General features: G+C 48.1%; 1 protein-coding gene across 6 annotated transcripts in view; it reads right to left on the reverse strand.

Moving 5' to 3' along the window:
• The window catches only part of PTPN3 (protein tyrosine phosphatase non-receptor type 3), a 106,532-nt gene that overhangs the window by 20,996 nt on the left and 63,467 nt on the right, over window positions 1-22,069 (reverse strand). For all 6 annotated transcript variants that reach the window (XM_064580025.1, XM_045882877.3, XM_064580026.1 and 3 more), the window contains 7 exons: window positions 21,209-21,343; window positions 18,781-18,957; window positions 9,922-10,108; window positions 9,675-9,752; window positions 8,330-8,386; window positions 6,944-7,100; window positions 4,361-4,521 (listed from right to left, as the gene is read on the reverse strand). In XM_064580025.1, coding sequence (XP_064436095.1) covers window positions 4,361-4,521; window positions 6,944-7,100; window positions 8,330-8,386; window positions 9,675-9,752; window positions 9,922-10,108; window positions 18,781-18,957; window positions 21,209-21,343 — 952 coding nt within the window. The remainder of the gene's footprint in view (window positions 1-4,360; window positions 4,522-6,943; window positions 7,101-8,329; window positions 8,387-9,674; window positions 9,753-9,921; window positions 10,109-18,780; window positions 18,958-21,208; window positions 21,344-22,069) is intronic.

Below are 22,069 nucleotides of genomic sequence, written 5' to 3' on the forward strand. Positions count from 1 at the left end.
AAAGGTCAACTCAGAGTAAGTATGAAATGAGCCACAGGTTTCCTTTAGGAAGGAATGAACCTGGGGCAGACTTAACAGGTTCCTTAACAAAAGAGCATCCTGGGGATGGTAAGACTTAGAGCCATGCGAACCCCCAATCTTCTCCTTGACGTGCGACAGAGTGATGCCCAACCTTGGCTGAACCAGGTAGAGTATTCAGGCGGTTTGATGCCAAACCGCTCACACTGGGCAGCTCATGTGGTATAGCTCTGGGAGGGAAGGGCTCACATTGGAGGCTGGGTGGGGAGCTGGGGGGCACCTGGCAATGGTGCATTCTGACACTGACTGGACTTTCACACAGATTCTAATCCTACCTCTCTCCAACCAGCTATTTAACACAAGGCAAGTCCCCAACCCCCGAGCCTCATTTTCTCCATCTAGAAAGGCGCCATCCTAAAGTTGTGAGAATCAACAGAGACAACATATGGGAAACATACTTGGCAGATTCGAAAGTGCTACAGAAACGCTAATAATTATTAAGCATAGTTTTATTACAGCTGGGACCAAATGCTTTCTGGAACACATTAGTAATTGTTTACCAAAAGCCACGGGAGGGACGGGGAATTCCCCTAATGCAAAAATGCTTTAAAACAAGCTTTGCTGAGAACCAGCTAGCCATCACAGGGGGGATTCTATCCATGGCCCAGCTACCCCAGGGCAGGCCCTTGGCATTGTGGAGTGGGTGCCATGGACACCTGCTAGGGGCCAGCCTCCTCTTTCTGCTCCTGTCCAGAGCACAGCCCCCATCAGATAGGCTGCCATCTGCTAATGGCACCGGGGGAGGGAGGCAGCAGGTGGAAAATCAGAACAGCCAAGATTCTGGAGTCAGATAGCCCAGGGTTCCAAACCCAGCAGACATGACCACTTCTTGTATGGAGACTGAGCCTGTTTTTTTAATAAATAATTATAGTTGTTACTTTTTATGGCATTCTTACCGTGTGCTAAATAACGCATGGAGTATTTATCTCATCTAAGCCTTACAACCAACCCATGAGATACCCAATTTACAGATGGGGAAGTAGAGGGTACAGAGAGGTGAAAGGGACACGCTGCCTGAGGTCACATAGGAAGCGAGTGACAGAGTCAGGATTTAAAGTCTGGCTCTGTGTGGTGAGACTGCTTCTCAGATTTTTTTCTAGCTCTGATGCTGTACTATTCTAATAACAACTCCCACACGTAAACGGCACTTTGTTGTTTCCAAAAGAGAACAAGCTCCTGAGTTAGCCTGCCTGGTTCTAATTGGGCAGAACCATTTACTGTGCAACAAGCTCTCTGAGACTCTGCTCCTCCATCTACACGGTGGGGATAGCAGTTCTGCGAGGAGATGCCCATAAAGCACTTGGCACATACTAAGTGCTCAATTCAGGGTTTTCCTTTGCCGTAGTTTCCCGTTTGATCCAGCTTCCTTGAGCATTCCTCCCCTCTAGCAACTGGGGAAGGCGTCTTCCTGCTTCTATAACAGGGGTCGTTACACTACGTTCCATGCTCTAGGGCTCCTTGGGGGGCCGTGTGGGGAGACTGAGGCGGCAGGGCTCCGTGTACCCCACCAGCTCCAGCATGGAGCGGCTCTGGTGTTCACTCTACTGCAAGCAATAGTAGGCAAAAAGAGAGTTTTCCTACTCGATCTCTAGGAAACGTACAGACTAGATGAAATGTGCGCATACTAAAATTTAACCCTAACCTAACCTTTCTATGTTCTCCATTCCTTATGCTGCAGTCCGACTCTGAGCTCTAAAGACGAGACTTTGCACGGGCAGTGGTGGTACAATCCCCACTCTGTGGTCCCCTGGATCAGCCTGGGCATCAGAACCTCCTGCCCATCCTGTGAGGAGGACCAACAGCCAGGCCCTATCCCAGTGCACTCATCCAGCAGCTGGGGGTTGGGCCCCGTTTCACAGGCTCCTCAGGCAACAGCCATACAGATCGTCCGTGGGTCACCCTTTGAGAGATGCTACTCAAAACCACAGGGGATGGTGGGTACTCCTCTCTCAGGTATTTTTAAACTTCTCAATGAAGTTCAGTGAACAGTGTTCGAGGAAAATCTTATGTGGGATTCCCACATGTGAAACCAAAGTGGAGCCAGCTGAGTGGAGGGGGTTTTCTGGAGCACTGTGTAAGACCACAGTTAAGCTTTTCCCTCTTTGAGAGCCCACAGTGCCTCCCTGTGGACAATCCGATCAAGGACGGTGTGCGATGGAAGGACTCCCAACACCCGGAGCCTCTCCCAGGACTCGTGGCATTTCTCAACCCAGGTAGGCGTGCTTCCCTGCGCTGACACCTGAGGAGCTTAGCCTGCATTCAGGCTGGGACCTTGCTGGAACGACCTTCCATACACACTTAATCCATCCATCTCCTTAATACATCTCACCTCAGACGACCTCCTGGAACCCCCTCACCTCCATTTCCTATGGAACATACATCTACTACGTAAGGAAATCTTGCCCTACCTTGGTCTTTTTTTTTTTTTTTAAGATTTTCTTTCTTTATTTGATAGAAAGAGAGGGAGACAGAGAGAGAGAGAGTGAGCACAAGTAGGCAGAGCGGCAGGCAGAGGGAGAGGGAGAAGCAGACTCCCTGCTGAGCAGGGAGCCCAATGTGGGGCTTGATCCCAGGACCCTGGGACCATGACCTGAGCCGAAGGCAGACGCTTAACTGACTGAGCCATCCAGGTGGTCCCCTACCTTGGTCTTTAGCTGTTTCTGGGACTTAGGATACATCCTCCAAATATACCAATACTAGGTTGTTAGCTGCTTGGGGCCAGAAATCCTCTTTCCCTCATTATGTTCCTCACGCAGTGTTTGGCACACGGTAAATACCCAATACACACTCGCTGAACGGGCATCTCCATAATGCCTCCCCGCCTTTCCCATCCCCTCCAATGCCAAACATTTATTCATATTCTGTAAGAAGGCTTTTACCTTCTCCTTGTTTCGGTTACTTGGAGAGTGTTTAAAAATGTTGAGCTTTACAGTGTTTAAAATGTATATATCAATTTTGAACTTTTTTGCAATGCAAGGCCAGAGAACATAACCTCTACATTTTCTTCCTTCAAAATCTTAAGTCAACACAGCCTCCTGCAGGACACTGGAAAAAAAGGGCTATTTCTCTTTGTAGATACTCAGTATATGTCCATCAATTCTACCAATTAATTATATTATTCCTCCCCTCTTACCCTGATTTCATTTCCACAAGATAAGAAGTTATTTTTCAGGGTGGGGTTAGTTATCTTCACCTTTTACTTACGGGTTTTTATACTTTCTACTGTTGTTTAGATAAACATTGCTCTAATAACATATTATTTACATTCCATTCCTTATGCCATTATAAACCTTTTCTTCACTTAAGATTCTTTGCTTTATAGTGTTTCCTGTTTGATATGCACATCACTCATGCTTTTCTGAATCAGTATGTGACCACGTGCATTTCACAAACTTCTTAGTTTTGCTTCTGTGACTTTTCCCTTTCTATAGCTTTCCAATTAAAAACGGCATTGCTGACTTGTGCTTTTGAACCAAATCTGGACTCTTTCCTAATTTATGAATCCAGACTGTGTATGCTGTTGTTAACCATGATCTATTTTAACTGTCTATGTTAGGCTTCTTTGTGCTCTTCTGTTATCTTTTATTGTATGAACTACAGTTATTCTACCTTTAAAAAATTTGGAAGATAAACACACTCCATTCCCTCTGTTACTGATCAATACAGTGGACTTAAAGACCGAATCGCCTTTGTTCCTGCTTCGTTCTGCGAGGGCCCTGTGTGTGCCTCTGTCAGTCTCAATTCTGTGATTAGAGGCCCCTCCCAGGGAAGGAAGACAGGGTCTGACTCTGGATTCTACTCCTGGTCACATGGTTCCGGGGGACCTGGGCAGGCCAGCCGCTCTGCCCTCATGGGATGATGCAACCTGCTCCAAACTACAGAGCATGTCTGGTGGGGTCAGGGACAGGCTCCTCCACCACCCTCTGGGGCTCACCCACACTGCCTCTCCAGCACCTTCTACTGCTGAGCGTTGAGAGCTTTTGTGTTGGCAGCTAAATATGCTCAGAGTCCCTCCTCCTCGATTTCTGACATGTTTCTCCATGACTACCGAGCATTACTAGATAAGAGGGTGAGGCAGAGTTCAGCACCAGGCTGTGGCCCCATCCCCAGCTTTCCAGGCCTGCTCTGCTGCCCTAGGCTCTGAGCCCCCACTGTGTTCCCACGATGAGCACGGGCTGCCTGGTGACTCGGGTCACGCAGAAGCAACTGAGCAGCCCACTGAGGCACTGAGGCTGCTGTGGCATCCCCACAGGCCCAGGACTTGGCCCTCAAGGTCTCTTACCTCGAACTGGATCAGCACTGTCCCGCTTTCAAGGCCCTTCTTTAGCTGTTCCATGGATCCCTCCAAGGTGGCCCCACCCTCTGGACAAATGGGGAAAATGGCCTCTGGGAAAAGCTGGTTCAGTTCATCTTCAGATTTGATGTCAGCGAATGAGTGCACAGCTGTAGTGAACAAGAAAGAGTGTGTCTGGCAGGGGTAGGAACATTCTGGTAGATCTGTTTCCTCAAAAAAAAAAAAAAATATATATATATATATATACTTACGGCACCTGAATGCAGATGGTTTAAAACAGCTTATTAAACGATTAAGCTCATGGTAATCATTTTCACCAAAGACACTACTTCTTGAATGATTCAGTAAGTGCTAATTATACAAAATGACATACTAATCTTTCTGGTTAGTTTTAAATGATGGTGTTTTGTACTCAGAGCCTTTTGACAAAGGTGGGAGAAAGGGAAAGAATGTTTTTAAAGAAACCTTACTTCCTCCACCTTTGTTCTCTCTGACCTGGTTATTCTTCCACCCAACTGTCTCCCCTCCCCTACTTCTTTCTCAGGTCCCTTTCATTTGCTCCCTTAAAACAAGTATTTTTCATGGGCGCTTTATGACCCGCATTATCCCACAGAGCCCAGTCAGCTTCTCCCTCAAGGCCATCTTTAGGTGGGAGGTTCCCAAGTAAATGTATCAAGTCCCAACACCTCCTCTGGGTTCACTCCTACCTCGTCAGTACAGATTCTCCCTTCCCATCAGACTCCTCTGGGTAAAGGCAAACCTGGGATCTCCCCCATCCCTGCCCTATACTAACTTCCTCCCCAGTCTCACGTGCCTCTTTCTGTCCACTACCACTTTCTTCTCCGTTCTCCCAAACTGGAAACTTTGGCATCATCTCTCAATTTTCCCTTTCCAGCTAGGAAGGGAAGTCATTCTCTTACTCAAAAGCCTTCAATGGCTCCCTACTGCCTTCAGGACAACAAGAAAGGAGAAGGAAAATAACAACCACGGCATTTTCCCACATAGTTGAACTGAATGTTGAACTAGCTGCCATTGTCCCCATTTTACAGTTGAGGAAATGGACTATCAGGGTGAAGAAGTTGTCTAAAGTGTCCAAAGTGACCCAGACTATCAGGGGGGTAGGGGGACACACACAGGAGTCCAGTCAGTCTACATATCTCTGATCCAAAAGACCCCATTCTTTCCACAGACCCTGGAAGCACATTGCTTCTGCTGTTTTGTAAGGATATGATTTCTGTTATGTCTGCGACTCCCTAAGCTGTTTACTTATTTTTCATTCAGTCAATTCACTTTTACTTAAATGTTTATTTTAAAAATGAACTTATTATCGTTAGTTCAAGACAGCCTGTGGCCCTGCCCTTTTACTTCTAATAGTTTACAAGCATCCATTTTTTCTTCTCAGACCAGCGCCAGCCCCCTGCCACGGGCTGGTGGAGGACTCCCCTCCCCCCGCCTGGCCCGAGGACTCTAGTCCGCACGCCCCGGGGTGCATCCTGTGAGGGGGCCTACTCCCCATCACTGGATTCATTTCCCATCATTAGCCAGTCTGTGACTTGGTTTCCTCATCCCTTCCCTCATATTGACCTAAGTACTGATCTAAGAGGGTTACATAAAGCAATAGGCACAGCACAGGGCCCTTTGCCCTGTGCTGCTTGACATCAGCAACCACGGCCCCTGAACACTGAACACCGGCCTGGCTGGGCATGGCGTCGGTGGTTGGCGGGGGGGCGGTAGGATCTGGAGAGATGGGGCAAGGCCTCACAGACGCAGGCCAGCTCTGGGCTCAGAGATGGACGGGGACAGAGGGAAAGCAGGTGCGTGGGGGCCTGGGGGCTGGGGGTACACACACCCGTGCAGCCAGAACACAGATGCGCAGCCAGGCCTCGAGTCACACACTTCATCTCCCTTCAGTCTTTTAAACCTGTGCAGAAGGATTCAAGGACTTGGCTTGTTTTACAACCACCACCACAACAACACAAGTCATGGTATTTAAGAGAAGCCGTCCTTCAAACGCCCACCTGGTATCAGGAAGCATTCTAGGCGTTCTCCAAGTCTAAGCATCAGTCCGTCTTCACAAGAACCCCGTGACGGAGTGGTTACTGTACCCTTACCCTACATCAGAGGGAACTGAAGCACGAACTGCGCAAGAAACTTGCTCAAGGTCCCTCAACCCAGTAGTGGTGGAGGTAGGATCATCCCGGGATGCTCTGCTCTACTGACTTCAACAGAACCCGACGCTTCGTGAAGGGGCTGAAAACACAAATGTCTGCAGGGCCAGGCACCTGAGAGAGGGGCGTGATGCGGGGGGAGCCGGCCTGGGAGGGATCAGGGCTCATGTCTTGTGTAAAGGGGGTGGGTGAATGCTGCCTACCTCCAGAGGGCTGGCCACCAGGGGTTGGGCCCTGCGTGGGCAGATCTTCATATTTTTCAAGTGAGAAGTCCCACATCTTGGTTGTGAAGCGGAAGTTTTTGATTGTCCAATGTTGGCTACAAGCTCAACATTTTCAAAACATGGAATGGGAGAGATAGGGCCCCACCTCGCTAAGCCTCCTCCCCTGCGGTGGCTGTTACCTTTTCTCCTGATCACCAGGGCCAGCTCCCGCGTGTGGGACTCCCGGCTGGCTTTGATGAACATCACCACTTGGTCATGCGTGTGTTCTGAGATATCCCGGCCATTGATTAACACAATTTGATCCCCTTCATTCAGCTTAGGAATGCAGGTGTCCGCCTGGGTAGAGAGGAAAATCGAGTTCCTTCAGTTACCATAACACAATCCTCAAGGGCAGGACGCGGACGCTCTCAGAGCCCAGACACTTGAGACCATGTTTGAGTTCTCATCTCCCTTGGGTGTGACCGTGCCATTATTTTTCTATCTGCTGCTATGCTGACATGGTTGTGGGTTGTGGGACTGTAAATGGTCACGACGTGAGTCATGGAGCATTTCAGAATAAAGCTACGAAACTTACTGAAGCCGTTTCTCTACGATAGCCAACCTTCACTTATTACTGTAATGTAGTAACCGTGAGGCTTCTGAGCTTTTGTTTTCTTGATGTGCTGTTAGAAAATGATTTGTCGGGGCGCCTGGGTGGCTCAGTCGTTAAGCATCTGCTTTCGGCTCAGGTCATGATCCCAGGGTCCTGGGATCAAGCCCCGCATCGGGCTCCCTGCTCGGCGGGAAGCCTGCTTCTCCCTCTCCCACTCCCCCTGCTTGTGTTCCCTCTCTCGCTATGTCTCTCTCTCTGTCAAATAAATGAAATCTTTAAAAAAAAAAAAAAGAAAATGATTTGTCAGCCACACGTGAGTGTTTGTCTACCTTGCAATGGAGAAAGCCTCTGTCAGGATAACACCAAAGGGAGAAACCAGCATGGAGAGAAGCAATGTACTGAACAGTGTAGGAACAGAAGCCTCTGAATTTGAAGAGGCCATAAGCAGTAAGAAAAAGTAAACTACATGCTTGAGGACCACTTACAAGTAAAACTCCCAACCTGGTTCCTTCTTAGGAGATGCAGTGACTCTTTGCTGCTTACTGTTCTAGAAAAGTAAACCCTCTCCTGAGGAGGCTAGACAGAGGGCAGAGGGCAGGGTGCTGGTGGTGGGATGGTGGGTCTATGTGCACAGAGTGAGCAAAGAAACATACTCTGTGCCTCAGTTTCCTTTTCTTGAAAGTACTTCTAAATTTTAATGTGCACATGAATCACCCAGAAATCTTGTTAAAAGCGCAAATTCTGGTTTAGGAGGTCGGGTGGGGCTTGAGATTCCGCATTTCTAATGAGTTCTCAGGTGATGCTGGTGCTACATGGACCAGCAAAATTCTGGACAAAACATGGATTCCATTCTCTCTTTCCATTTATACGCATGCATTGACACACACTCTTCGTTGCTGGTAAAGAAACAGCACACAGAAATAGAAATGTTAGATTTAACAGAAAACAGAGAGAACGAAATGTGTTCACTTACAGGTGACTCTGGGTTTATCCTTGACACCACAAGAGGCATCTTTTGATCCACTCCTCCCTATAAACATGTTAAATTGAAAAACAAAACACTTGAATAGCTCATAGCAACAAAGACACACAGATATCGCTGACACAGGGAGGGCTCAAACTTCCCTTTAACCTATTCTAATCCCAAGGGTTGGCATCTTTTCAGGATTACAAGGTTCCTGACTCCATGGGGTCTAGCAGGATAACCAGAGGACTGCTCAGAAGCCTCTCGCTGCCATCCCCACATTCCATGAACTAAAGATGTGCTCAGAGGGTCAAGCTTCTTTTTAAAAATACAAACATCCCCAGGGGACTCCAAAAGCACAGCCTAGAAGTGTTGCTGGAAAGGGAGTTTTCTGCATCGGAGAGAGAAGCTGTAGAAAAAGTCACATGCTGCAAGGGCAGGTCCTCAGCGGGGTGCTGGGGTATAGGAAGGGGGGTCCGAGTTGGCAGCTGTGGGGGTGGGCAGCGGAGAGCACCTGCCCTCATTCTGCTCTAGAGCAGGGCTTAGGCAACTCTGTAAAGGGCCCCAGGGTAAATATTTTAGGTATCAGAGAGGGGGCTCTGTTCCAACTGCTCAACTCTGCCACCAGAGTGTCAAGGTGGCCGATAACTACTTGTAAATGAATGGGTGTGGCCACGTTCCAATAAAACTTTATTTGCAGAAACAGATGGGATGTGACTTGTGGGCCAAAGCAGGCAGAGGTGGGTGAGGACCCTGTAACTTGCGCTGCTATTCTCTCTCATCGGCTTTAGTGATGCTGATGGGTTCCCTCAAAAACCCTTCTTCTGGGGCACCTGGGTGGCTCAGTTGTTAAGCATCTGCCTTCAGCTCAGGTCATGATCCCAGGGCCCTGGGATCGAGCCCCGCATCGGGCTCCCTGCTCCAGGGGAAGCCTGCTTCTCCCTCTCCCACTCCCCCCTGCTTGTGTTCCCTCTCTCGCTGTCTCTCTCTGTCAAATAAATAAATAAAATCTTTAAAAAAACCCCCCAAAACCAAAAAACCCTCTTCTGGAGGTAGAGTTAGTTGGCCAACTGTGTGTCACCTCTCTGAGCCTTAGTACACATTTATGAAACGGGTTTAAAAATACCAACTTCACCGATTATAAGCACTCAGTGAGGTGACATAAAGAAGTGCACAGTGAGCACCAGGCACAGAGTAGGCCCTTGGCGTGAGGCAGCGCTATGGCCACATTAAAAACTCCCCAATTCTGAGAGCTGAGTCAGTTTCCTCATGCAGACTTAGGCATGCAGCACACTCCTAATGGAAATTTAAAAGCCATCTAAAGATGGCTTCCTTATAAAGACACACAACATACCTTCAGATTAAATCCGAATTTTCCATCTTCATCTGGCGTGATGCGGATCAAAACTAAGTAGCCATCACCATTATCATTCTGGAAAATGTTGCAAAAATGATGGATTATGTTACTCTCTCTCCTGTGGGTGGTGAGGAGGTATTTTATCTTGGTCTTAATTACTTAAACTACCCATGAGGCGCCTCGGCGCAGGGAAGCCTGGGTGGTCGCCCGGCCCCCCACTGCCACAGGACCCAAGCTCACCCACCTTGTCGCAGTAGTACTGGCTGGAGTCCTCGGTGGAGCCCCCTTTGGTCACCCTGTGGAAATCCTCTAAGAACTGCTGATCGACGCCATCTGGTGAGCAGGAGCCTGGAGCATTTGAAGATGGAGACACAGAACTGGATGACTTCTGGGTCAGGCAGCTTTGTGCTGGATTGTTCTCGGATATACTCCTTCATTATGGGGAAGGAGGAGATATCTTAATAACTGGATTAACATTTTAGCAGAGCAAGCATTATTGACTGTCAGGGCCTGGCATCCCAGGGCTGTCATGAATCCCTGCAACCTTAGGTGAGCTCCACAGGTCAATCCCAGGGCTCTGGCACACCCGGGGTCCATGGGCCGCCCTTGCCCTTGTCTGGCCTGAATATCATCAGCTTTAGTTTTAGGGAAAAAGGCAGGAGGGCAGGGAGGATCCAGGAGCTGCTGAAAACTCAGCTCCCTTCCCAGCTGCTCTGAAGGTGACAGGGAAATGTGCCCAGCTACTCTGCTGGCTTAATTACCGAAGCTCACTCAGATGCATGCCTCCATCCCTTATAAAAGCTTTTTCCTTCCATCTCATTCCTGCTCTTAGCTCTGTGTCAGTAGGACTCTTGGCTACCCGCCCCCCCAAATGGGACTAATGTTCCACATCCAAGACAATTTATATTAATCCTAGTTTGCATTATTTGCCTGTGATCTCCATTAATTACCTAAAATGAGATTATACTTTTTTCATCTCTAGTATATACCCTCCCGTGGCCATTCACATTTAAATGAGGATCAGGAAGTTCTTTGGTTATATCAGTCACATCTCAAAAATGCTCAGGAGCCACATAAGCCTTGTGGCTCCTGTTTTGGATGGCATGGTTACAGAACATTTTTTTTAAGATTTTATTTATTTATTATTATTAAAGATTTTATTTATTTGAGAGAGAGAGAGCACAGACGGAGAGTGAGAGGGAGAAGCAGACTCCCTGCTGGGCAGAGAGCTGATGCAGGGCTCGATCCCAGGACCCTGAGATCATTACCTAAACTGAAGGCAGATGCTTAACTGACTGAGCCACCTGGGCGCCCCAAGATTGATTGATTGATTGACTGATTGATCGATTTATGAGAGAGAGAGAGAGAGAGAATGAATGCGCAGGGGGGAGGGGCAGAGGGAGAAGCATACTACCTGCTGAGCAGGGAGCCTGATATGGGGTTTGATCCCAGGACCCTAAGATCATGACCTGAGCAGAAGGCAGACGCTTAACCAATTGAGCCACCCAGGCGCCCCCAGAACATTTCCATCAGCACAGGAAGTTCTACTAGACAGTGCTGTCTTAGAGAATTACAGACGATGAGAACTGAACAGACCTCTGAAGTCCTCTGGTCCAACTCCCATTTCACAGGTGAAGAAACTATGGTCCAGAGAGGCTGAGTGACTTGCCCAAGGGCAGTCAGCTTTCCCCTCACTTAACATACAGAATCTGATGGACCTGGGTCCCGCAGCATCTCTTTCTTCTCTGGGCCACACCAAGTCTGTTCCTAAGACCCCCTCCCCACCACAGAGGGCCACAGGGATTAACCATCTCAGCTGTAACTGTGTAGGACCCTCGACTTCTCTGCATCACACACACCCACACTATCCCCCCTCCAGAGCCACAGGCCTAGCAAAAGATGCCTTAAAATGCCTACAGAATATAGGGTTTTCCTTACCTTCTACAGACTCTGCCACGTTCTAGCCTCAAACGGACTTAAGAGATGACAGAGAAGAGTAGACAAGGCATTCAGTGACACATAATAGACAAAAGACAGTTGCTGCTGCCTCATTAAATTTTTATCTCAAACCCTTCTCCATGCATTTTTCATTAAATTGGGGCTTCTCTGTTTCTTAGCAAGTTCAAATTATCTTACTCTAAATATAAAATCTGTACCATATTCACACAAGAATTCACAATCTCAATTTATGTGAATATAAAAATTCAGTGACAGACCAGTGTAGAAATAACAGCGATATGCGAGACTAGAGTTTGGCCCTATGGCTTTCGAGCTGCTGGGTTAGGGAAGGGTGCTATGGATGGGAAGGCATTTCAGAGACAGGATATTTTGGAAGTGAAGCTGTATGCCAGTGGTAAGTTTTCAGAGTGAAGATGAACAAATCTTTAATTTACTTTAAGCTTTAAAAAAATTACCCCCAAAGAGGGTAACTTGGCCAGTTTCATGTTTATATGAGCACCCCCTCGTGGCAGGAGGGGCAACTGCTTGGCAGTTGCCAGACAAAAATCAAGCCAAACCTGGTTTAGCAAACACTACTATTTCCAGTTCTAGGGGTGGAGCTGAACCTTTAATACGAAGTTGCAAATAGCAAACACACTTCAAACGTTTGGAAGACTCTGGAGGGTGATAGCGAAAGAAAGGGTGAAGGGCATATAAACAAAAAAAACCCCAGAAAAGCAAAGTGACAGAGCAGAAGAGAACAGACTAATTTCAGTAAAAGTCTAATTTTATATTCATTATATTTAATTTCTACATTTTGAATGTGTGGCTTACATCATATAAAGTTTTAAAGTATTTTTCTCTTTCAGTATAAAATGTAACCGTCTATCTAACACAGCCCACAGTGCTAAAAATAATATATTCCAAGTCATTATGTGCCCAACCCTATTTTCTAAGTAGGGATGGAGAGGTTACTTTTAGAGAGCAATTTATTAAACATATGACGATTTTTTTTTTTTTTTTTGGCTGATCAACTATGTACAGACGTTCCCTGTAGGCTGCAGTAACGTTCTGCTCAGCGTGGAGGATGGACAGACAGATGGTGAGGAGGACATCAAATGAGAAGCAACAAGAACATGGCAGCTGGATGCAGCACACGGATGCCAGGAGCCAAGACGCCAAACCAAGTGGGCTTCCTCCCTCCTTGGGGCAGGAGATGAGGTGCTGCTGAGGGAGAGCCTGGTGGGTGAGAAGGGACGAGGGGAGCTGCCAGGGGTACCTGGGCTCTAGGGAAAGGAGTGAAGAAAGGGGTAGGACGAGCCAAAGCAAGAAGCCAGTGTGGGCTGACAAAGCCAATAAGTGGGAAGAAGGTCTGTCCCTGGGGCAGGAAGGGGGCACTTGTCAGGGGAGGGGAGACACGGTGGTGGGGGGGGGACTGTCACTGCTGTCTGGGATCCAGAGCAGCCAGGGAGGGCCTGCCCACCTCCAGCTCCCTGGGGAGAGAGGGGCAAGGACAGACTGACAGGCAGACCAAAGGGTATTCGCCTTCGGGAAACAGATGCTTCAGAACTCTAAGTGCCACCGACTACAGGTATGAAAAACCAAAGCCCTTAGAATTCATTCCTCAGCTGAAGAAATTATAAATGGTAGGACTGCCCATGAAAGAAAGACTTCTGCATTGTGATGCTTTCATACCACGCTTCCCTAAGCCCTACGAAAGGACAATGACCTGCACCCTCAAGCCTGTTAGAGGAAGCAGTGTTGTGCTCCACGGAGGGCGCCCTGGCTCTAACTGGGCGCCCGGTGAGGAGGCGTTTGCTGTGTGGGTGTCACAGAACAGGGGCCATTTGCTGTCACATTTCTCTCTCGAGTCTATGAGCTTCTCCAGGTTGGGAGAGACCTTTGTGCTCTTCTTCTTCCTCTCCTAACCTAGGGCACATAACACCTAGCCAGGCACGCAGCGAGAGCTCAAGCAAGGTGCTGAGTGAATGAAGAAGGAAACCACCTTACTGAAGTCCCTGGGCTTGGCTGAATTACTCTAGAAGAGCACAGAATTCACTCGGTCACCTGGAAGCGGGGGGGGGGGGGGGGGAGAGGGGGGGAGGGAGGGGCGGGGGGGCGGGGGTCAGTAAAAGTGCGATACATAGTTCTCAGCTTTGGTGAGCTCAGAGCTTCTGAGAACGTCACGTTCATATAGGTCCCCTGAGGATCTTGTTCAAATGCAGACTGATTCAGCAGGCCTGGGGTGGGCCTGAGGTTCACATTTCCACCAAGCTCTCAGGAGATGCTGATGTTCCTGAGCTGTGGCCAAAACGGGAGTGTTAGGGGCTAGAGAGAACTCAGGGTCTAGTTTAAGAGAAGACATAAAAGTATAAAAATAATCAAAGAATATCATCGTGTTGCACTGGAGATGCTCAGATGTCTGGGGTACAGTGGGAAGCCAGGAGAGCCTTCACAGAGGCATTGGATCTGGAGTTTGAGAGAGGACTTAGCAGGAGTCTGAACAGGTAGCTGAGAGGGAAGGAGAAGGGGGCCTAGGAAAAATACTAATAACAAAAAAGACAAAACAGCAGCATATGCAGAGGCATAAAACTGAAAAAGCTGAAAAAGCACAGGGGCGTGACTTGCTGGGGCACAAATTTCCCAAAGAGAAGCCTGTCGGCTTGTGAGGAGGAGACCCAAGGCTACGGGCACGACTGCGACCGTCCCCATGACCAAGGAGGTGGCCGACCACGGGCCGCACAGTGGCATGGTGCAGGGGTCCAATTTGAGAGCAGTCTGGGAGGAAGATTATCGAGGTGAGGACCTTGCAGAGAAAGGCGGAAGAAAAGGAGTCCAGGATGACTCAAGTTTCCAATGGGTGCAAACAGGGTGGTAGTGAAATGCAGCCCCCACTCGCCAAGACCCAGGAGGAGCCACAGGTGGGACTGGAAGACGATGAGTGGAGACTGGGGTCCCTGGGGTTTAAAGCGTCGGTCACACGTCCACATGCAAGTGGACGGATGCCTGGTGGAGGACAGGCAAGGTGCAGGGAAAACGAACATGGAACCGCTAATGCAGCCCCATGGTGGGCGGGCCTCCTCCAACAGAGACCCTTAGACGTACATGGAGTCACGCTCTAGTCCAGGACTGATGTGCAGAGAACGGTGACTAGCAGGCTGAAGGGTGGCCTGTGGCCGACGGGATGGGAAGTAACTTAAAGGAGAGTCGACAAGGGGTGTCAGGGAGAATGAGAAACAGATGCTACCTGTGCTGTCCAGGAGCTCCAGGCAGGGATCTGTGGACGGCAGGGCTCGTGCTGGGCCAGCGTCCAGGACAAGGCTTCCTGCACAGGCCGGACAACGGGGCCGCCCAGCACCAGGTCAGGCCACCACACTGCACGACAGCTCCCGGCCGCAGGCGGGGCGACAGGGTGGCAGGGCCGGGGGCGTTCGTGCACGGCCGGCGTGGCTCCACAGGGCATTCCCAGAGTCCCTCTCAATGCGCAGAAGTTCTTAAAAGCGTTCAGTAGTGGTGGGTAAACATACACACTATAAAATTTACCATTCCACCCTTTTTTGAAGTGTACAGTTCTGCAGCATTAAGTGCATTCACATCGTCGCCTGCAGAGTTTTGAGATAAAAAATGACAGCCGCCCGTGTCCCCTGGAACAAGGCAGGCTCTAAAGAGAGAGGCATGCAAATATCGAGGCATCACAACACAGAGCCCCACACCCTCGGAGGACCCGTCAGGACGACTGTGGGAAAGCAGCAACAAAGAAGTTCTTCAAATACGACCCTCCACTGCGCCAAAGTGGCTTTTCCACCAGCCTCTGTTCTGCAAAGTCACTTTTCCTTTAGGGAACCTACCCTCCCGTGTTTTCTTGGTGGTAGAGAGTGGTAGGTTTTTTTTAAAAAAAAAACCATTTTTTTTTTTTTTGCCATGAAGAAAACTTCCTTTCCTGCAGAGTCCCGCCTCGGCTCTGAAGCAAGCAAAGGAACACGGAAGGGCTGAGAGAACCCCGGGAGTAACGAAAGAGCACAGCAGACTCGGGCACAAAGCAAACTGCCAAGGATTCATAACTATAATCATAAACTTGGCTGTGCTGCTATAAATGTGGAACAACCCGGATGGTGACTCACCCGCTAAGATAATGTTCAGAGAGCCTGAGCTGTGCCACTCTGGGTGGAGAGCCAAAGTCTATCTGCTCTTTTTCTTCCTTTCTCTTTCTTCTTGTTTACATGGGTATGAATGTTACACTGAATTCTCCTTTCTACAAGGAACCCTCCAGACTGTGATATTATTCTTCCGATTTCTCTGACAGAATACTTCTTTTTGCCTCTTAGCACAAACAGGCTGTATAAAACATGTCAGACATTTCTTGAACACCTTGCAAATAAATACTCAAGTAACCACCCTGGGTTTTTGTCACCAAGCACAGACCAACCTTTCCTGCTTGCCTTGGGCAGTGGAGGGCCCCCAGACTCTTGGGGGGCAGCTGCCTCTGAAGACCCAGCGGGAGGCAGCATCCCGCCAGCAGGAAGAGGTCCCCCACCTGAGGCGGTAGGGCCTGCCATTTTTCACCTGCTCACCCCACTTGCTGCGCACGGCCGTTAACGTGACTCCATGAGACACATCTTATGGGCAGAGCCACGACAAGAAAGGCTGCCTTCGCATCACCATTATTTGCCACTTTGAACATTTAGGTGCAAAATAAAAAGTGCCCCAGGATGACACATCTTATAAGGTCTCTTGGAAGAGTTTCAAAGAATTGATGTGCCATATGTAGGGATGCACGGGGCCTGAAATTACTTGAATCAAATAGGACTTAAAGAAGTGAATTTTGAATCTGATTTTAATGAATGTAAATTTTGTTTTTTAAAAGTAGATACCCCGCCTAGTGTGGAGCCCAATGCGGGACTTGAACTCACGACCCTGAGATCAAGACCTGAGCTGAGAGCAAGAGTGAGCTGCTTAACCAACTGAGCCATCCAGGCGCCCGTGAGTGTAAATTTAAATAGCCCTGGGTGGCTAGTGGCTTCCGGGTTGGACAGTGCTGCACGACGCCATGATGTGGGTGGCAGGCCACAGTAGGAAAATCTGACGTGGGACCTGTAATTGTGCTTCTCAGGACCCTCAGACCGTTCCCCAAACTCTTTCCTTTTACCAAAGCGGTAGAAGATGCAGTGATGAAGGCTGACAATGTGCCATTTGCCCGGCTGCCCTGGCAGCCCCTTAAGGCGAAGACTTGTCTAGTTTGCCTTGATGTTCCCTCCGTGAGCAGCAAAGGGTGTATATGGTGTGCTTGTGCTCAGCAGTGCACGCAGCCTTGGAAAGCATCCAACCCCACCGGACAGACTCCATCTCTCTACCCGGCACCGATCAATACTGCCATAGCACTTTCTGTGATTATGGAAAGGTATCTATCTGTTCTGTCCAGCACGGTAGTCGCTACCTACATGTGGTTCTTGAGGCTCAGATGACTGAGAAATGGGATTTAAATGTTAAGTAACCTAAATCTGAATAGCCACACGTGCTTAATGACTATGGCACTGGACCACGGGAGTCTGGATGGTCCACAATTCCATGATGGGACTGCAAACCACAAGAGGAAGGGCTGACATGGAGGGTGTGAGACTGAGCTCCCCAGAGCCCTCAGTCCATTTCCCAAACCCTCTTTCTCCTTTCCCCAAAGCTACAGAACCCCAACCCCATCTCCAACTCAAACTGGCTCAAGTCATGCATGCCTGCATTCCTGCCTTGTCTATCTAGATTTGCAAAACCATGGTGTCACACAAAGGAACTCTCACCCTTCCACACTGTCACTTCAACAGGGCTGCAAGTTGGAGCAAGAGATAGTGATCATTTCAACAAAAGCATCATCCGAGCTCAAGTCACAAGGAAACAGTGACCAGAGGATTATTTAACCAGACGTGTTAAGAATACAGATAAGCTGGAAACCATGTTTGCTGCGGTCAGAGACAACAGAGAGGTAACAACCTCACACGTAAGGAGGAAGCCAGATTTGCAATTCACCTGCGATGTCCAGAATACAATCACGGTGCGCTGAATGCCACAAACCTAGCAGCTAGAGTGGTAAAAATTTACAGATTAACTAAAGTGCCTTCTCGCTAATCCTGTGCCATTAAGGGAGGCATTGTGTTTCCGTATTATTTCGGGTATAGTATGGCACTTAAACAGCATCAATACCAAACGCCTATGGTTGACTTCCTAATGGTTGATCCGGTCCTCTCATACTTCAGCCTAAAATGTCATTTTATTTATGATTAGGTCTGTCCACCTTAAAAACTTCATTTGAGATCGCTTACTCTAAAATGTATAGATAGAGTAGAGCTGTGAATTCATTCAGAGAAAAAAATAAGAGCCATGAATAAGGCAGGGAAGAGTAGGCACTATCTCAGGAACTAGAGTAAGGGAAGCCAGTGCACTGAGCCTAACGTGGAGCTCTGAGTTCCCTGCTAATCAAGACCGAAGGGAACCAGTGATTTCGATACAGCTTATTGAATAATCAAAGAGCTCAAGCCAGTACTTTTGGAAAGATGTTTTTTCCCCCGGACTTGCGATGGGAAGGGAGTTTGTCACAATTAAAATAGGGCAAAGTGGGGACATAAAAGAATTTAATGCAAACTGTCAACAAAAATTTAACAAAAATGCAGGATTCATTTTTGAATGAACACTAAAGATTCATTAAAAACAAACCCCTCTCCCCAAAAAACCCAGAGGGCACACTGTAGATCTGAGAAGGCTTTCTGTGGACAGGTACAAGTAAGCTTATCTCCAGCGATCTAGAATCTTGCAGTGGTTAAAACTTTGGCAATCTAGAGAAAAACTACTATTAAGGTTAACATATCTATAGCTCTGGAATGGGAACTGATTTAAATGGGGCTTTGCTCATGAACTGGAGACAATTCAAGAGAGCTAACATGTCTGTGGAGAGTAGGTCTCTGTCATACACAAAAAGAAGTGCAAGCTCGAGACCCCAGGCATACAGCTTGTCCCCCCGTGGCGGCAGGGACAGTCTGATGTATGCTGTCATCCTGGCAAAGAGCAGCCTAGGGAGCTGGCTGCAGGCTCCAGCCCTTGACTTAAATGGCCATCTCTGGGCCTGAGCAAATTCTTCAACAGCCAAAACAAGCAGATACAAAGAAGAGAACATGTTTCTTACTCTCGGTGCGGGCTTCGGTTCTGAGAAACCTCGGATTCGCTGTCTTTTGGGGACAGGGAGCCCTTGTACGTGTAAAACACATCTTCAGTTTCAGTAATGTAGGTCATCTCGTTCGCAAGGTTATCGGCAGAAGAGTGCCGAGGCTTTCGGATTTCGTGCCGGAGCCGAGGACTTCGCCTGCGTGGGGGAAAGGTCGAGTGTGAAGTGTTGAAAGCAAATTCCACTTAAAAACTTTACCAGGCATCAGGGATCTAACTTTGTGCCCTGACCTAAGGATGCCTTAGCTGATGCTGTTGGAAATTAAGAACCAGTTAACCCATTACTACGCCGGAATCCACCCAGGGCCACATGAGTCCTCGATACTCTCAGCCCCCATGCCGTAGCCCCCAGAACGGCAGCCTCGGCTGTAAAAACAGGCAGATGAGATTAATTTACGCCCTTTGGGAGGTTGTGAGTGTTGATTTAGGGTGAGTTATTCTTCTAGGAAGACTCAAGCTCTCAATGCCCAAATAATACACTGTACTGACTACTGATCAATTCTTCGGATTCATTCGAGCACGAGTATTAAGTAATGGGTTTAGAAGCCAAAGTACAATTTTTGGCAAAACCAAAACCTTACTTCAACTACATCCCTTCATGTGAATTTCACTTAATCCAAGAAGAAATATTTGTTTGTTTGTTTTTTAGATTTTTATTTATTTGACAGAGAGCAAGAGAGCACAAGGAGGGGGAGCAGCAGAGAGAGAGGGAGCCCAACACGGGGCTCAATCCCAGGACCCTGAGATCATGACCTGAGCCGAAGGCAGATGCTTCACCAACTGAGCCACCCACGTGCCCCGAAATGTTTGCTTTTAAAAATATACCCTGTATGCCCTATTAGATGGGTACGGCAGTACCACCCTGTCTTTAGGCAAGTCACACCACCTCTCCGGGCCTCAGCTGTACGTACCTGTTCCTGAAAACGAACCAAATGAAGCAATGTTCTCCGGACGCCTAGCGTGGCCCCTGGGCATCGGCTCCTGCAGTGGGTGACCCCAGGCTGCTGAGCCTTCTTACTTCTATTTTCTCTCCATTTTTCTAGCTGCTTCTTCCTTAGCCATTTCTCCTGGACACTGTCAGGGCCTTCACTATTCCCATTCCCTCGGGGCCCAGGTAATCAATAATACCGTGTCCAGAGTAGGGGAGAAAGGCATGTGACTCCTCAGGAGGGGACCTATAAATAGCAGTAAGAGCTCCAGGCCACGGGTGTGGCGACATCAAACCCTGCTGTTCTCCTGGATGCTGTCCTGGGCCTCCGTTCCGGGGCCCTGGCATCGCTGCCCCAGCAGCTTTCAGACAAATTGAGCTGCTACTTTACAGCATAGATTTACCACTCTAGGATGAAGTGCCTAAATCTTGGGAAACCAAGAAACAAATCTACTCAGTCATGCTATGACTTCTAACACTAACTACCATCAGCATCTCTGCCTAGAGCATTTGGCCCCGGGCGGGGAGGGGGGTCCTCACCCAGCAGCCCTGCACAGCAGCCCCGTTTTGTGCCTATTAGAATCTCCCTTAGTCCTAGTAGACCCCTCCTTGGTAATTCACAGGTCCACCCGAGTCTTTTGTGACATGAATACAAAGCCATACTCTCTAGTCCAGCGTGGAGCTGGGGCAATGTTTCTGGCTTGGTTTCCCTTCCTGCATGATGCCTGGCCATTTCGGACCCATTCACAAAACTGGCCTGATGTCTCTGAGGAACAACATTCTAATATAACAACAACAAGAATTCCACCGGGTTTTTTTTTTTTTCCCACTTACAAAGCACTTGTACACTGTCAAATCACTTGTGGTGATTTTTTGAACCCTTTGACAGATGGGAAGACTGAGACCAGAGAGGTAAAGAAACTTGTGAGTTAACAAAAGAGCCCAAATCTGAGTCCGGGTGATGGAGCTACACACTGCCCTTCCCACTTTGCCAACTGCTACTTTCTTCCTTTAAAGACAGGCTACTTCCCCAAGTGCATCTGCTACTGCAGCTGAGGACCACGCACCCTACACTGCAACCCTTCACTAGGTTTCCCTGAAGTTTATTTTGTGTGATGTTAACGGAATACAGATAAAGTAAAGCTCAGTGTGCTTCCCAAAACATTAATATGCCAGTGTGTACTCTAATTCCACGAGGGGCGTTGCAGTAGGCTGTAGTTCTCAAATTCAGACCAAATAACTTTTTAATAAAAAGGACATCCCAGCATCACACACTAAGGAAAATGTTTAGCTAGGCTTGTGCATGTCATGAAAACACTAAGCTGTTCATTCCGCAAGAGCCAAGCATGCAAACATAAACTCTGATTGCAGGCCACCTATATTGGGAAAACTTAGGAAGTTGAGTTTTTAAGAGAGATCAAGTGTTTACTGGTGGGTAGAACAAAAAAAAAGGAGGACGTACCAGTTGGGAGTGATGGGAGGGGACCGAGAAGGCAGGCTCTTGGTTTCTAAGTGTTCCGCTGATAATGATCTCCGCATGGCTGGGTTCCACACCATCCCTCCAATCACCTTTTTGCAATACTGGTTATTTACAGACCTGAAAAACCAGAAGCAAGGTTCACTTTCTACATGGACAGACGTGTCCAACAAGAAATTACACCATAAGAGAAACAGTCTGTCCATGCTCCCTCCCTGGTGGAGGGCTGGTTAGCACCTGGATGACACCAGCCAAGGTTACAAAGTAGAGGTATGAGGTCCAAAGTAGTTCCCTTCTGTCCTGGCTGCCCTTGTTGTTTCTTCTCTTCTGGTGAAAATATTTTCTTGGGCCCTACTACTGCAAGCGATTAAGTTGCTCTCAGAATATCACCGAACCTTACCACGAGATGAGAAGGCATTTTCAGGATAACACAGAAATACAGCTCAAATAACTTCAAGGAATTTTCACGTCACTCACAATGGCACGAATACAAACATTAACCATCCTTCCAGGAAGGTGCTCTTCAACATCCTAGCTGGTAGAAGCCATTAGCTATAAATCACAGATAACTCTTTGAAAGAAGGCCCGAGAATATGCTTCGGGGATGGAGTTCCAGGCCACGTGCTATATGAACGGGCCTCCCTGAAGCTAACTTTTGTGTTTTATTTATACCTAGAGAATTTAAATTGTAGCTATCTAGACCCCTCAAGGAATGAGTTCTTTGAAAGGATGGGGTTTGAAGTCAGCTTAAAGGAAACTCAGTTCTGCCATTCCTACATTTTAAACAATGTTTTAACGTCTTATTAAAACATTCCACGCATTTCCTTGCAGCCAAACAAACAAAAA

Source organism: Mirounga angustirostris, unplaced genomic scaffold (genome assembly GCF_029215605.1).
Source record: "Mirounga angustirostris isolate CCGP_5_RB_7025 unplaced genomic scaffold, mMirAng1.0.hap1 SCAF_15, whole genome shotgun sequence".
Taxonomy (NCBI): Eukaryota; Metazoa; Chordata; class Mammalia; order Carnivora; family Phocidae; genus Mirounga; species Mirounga angustirostris.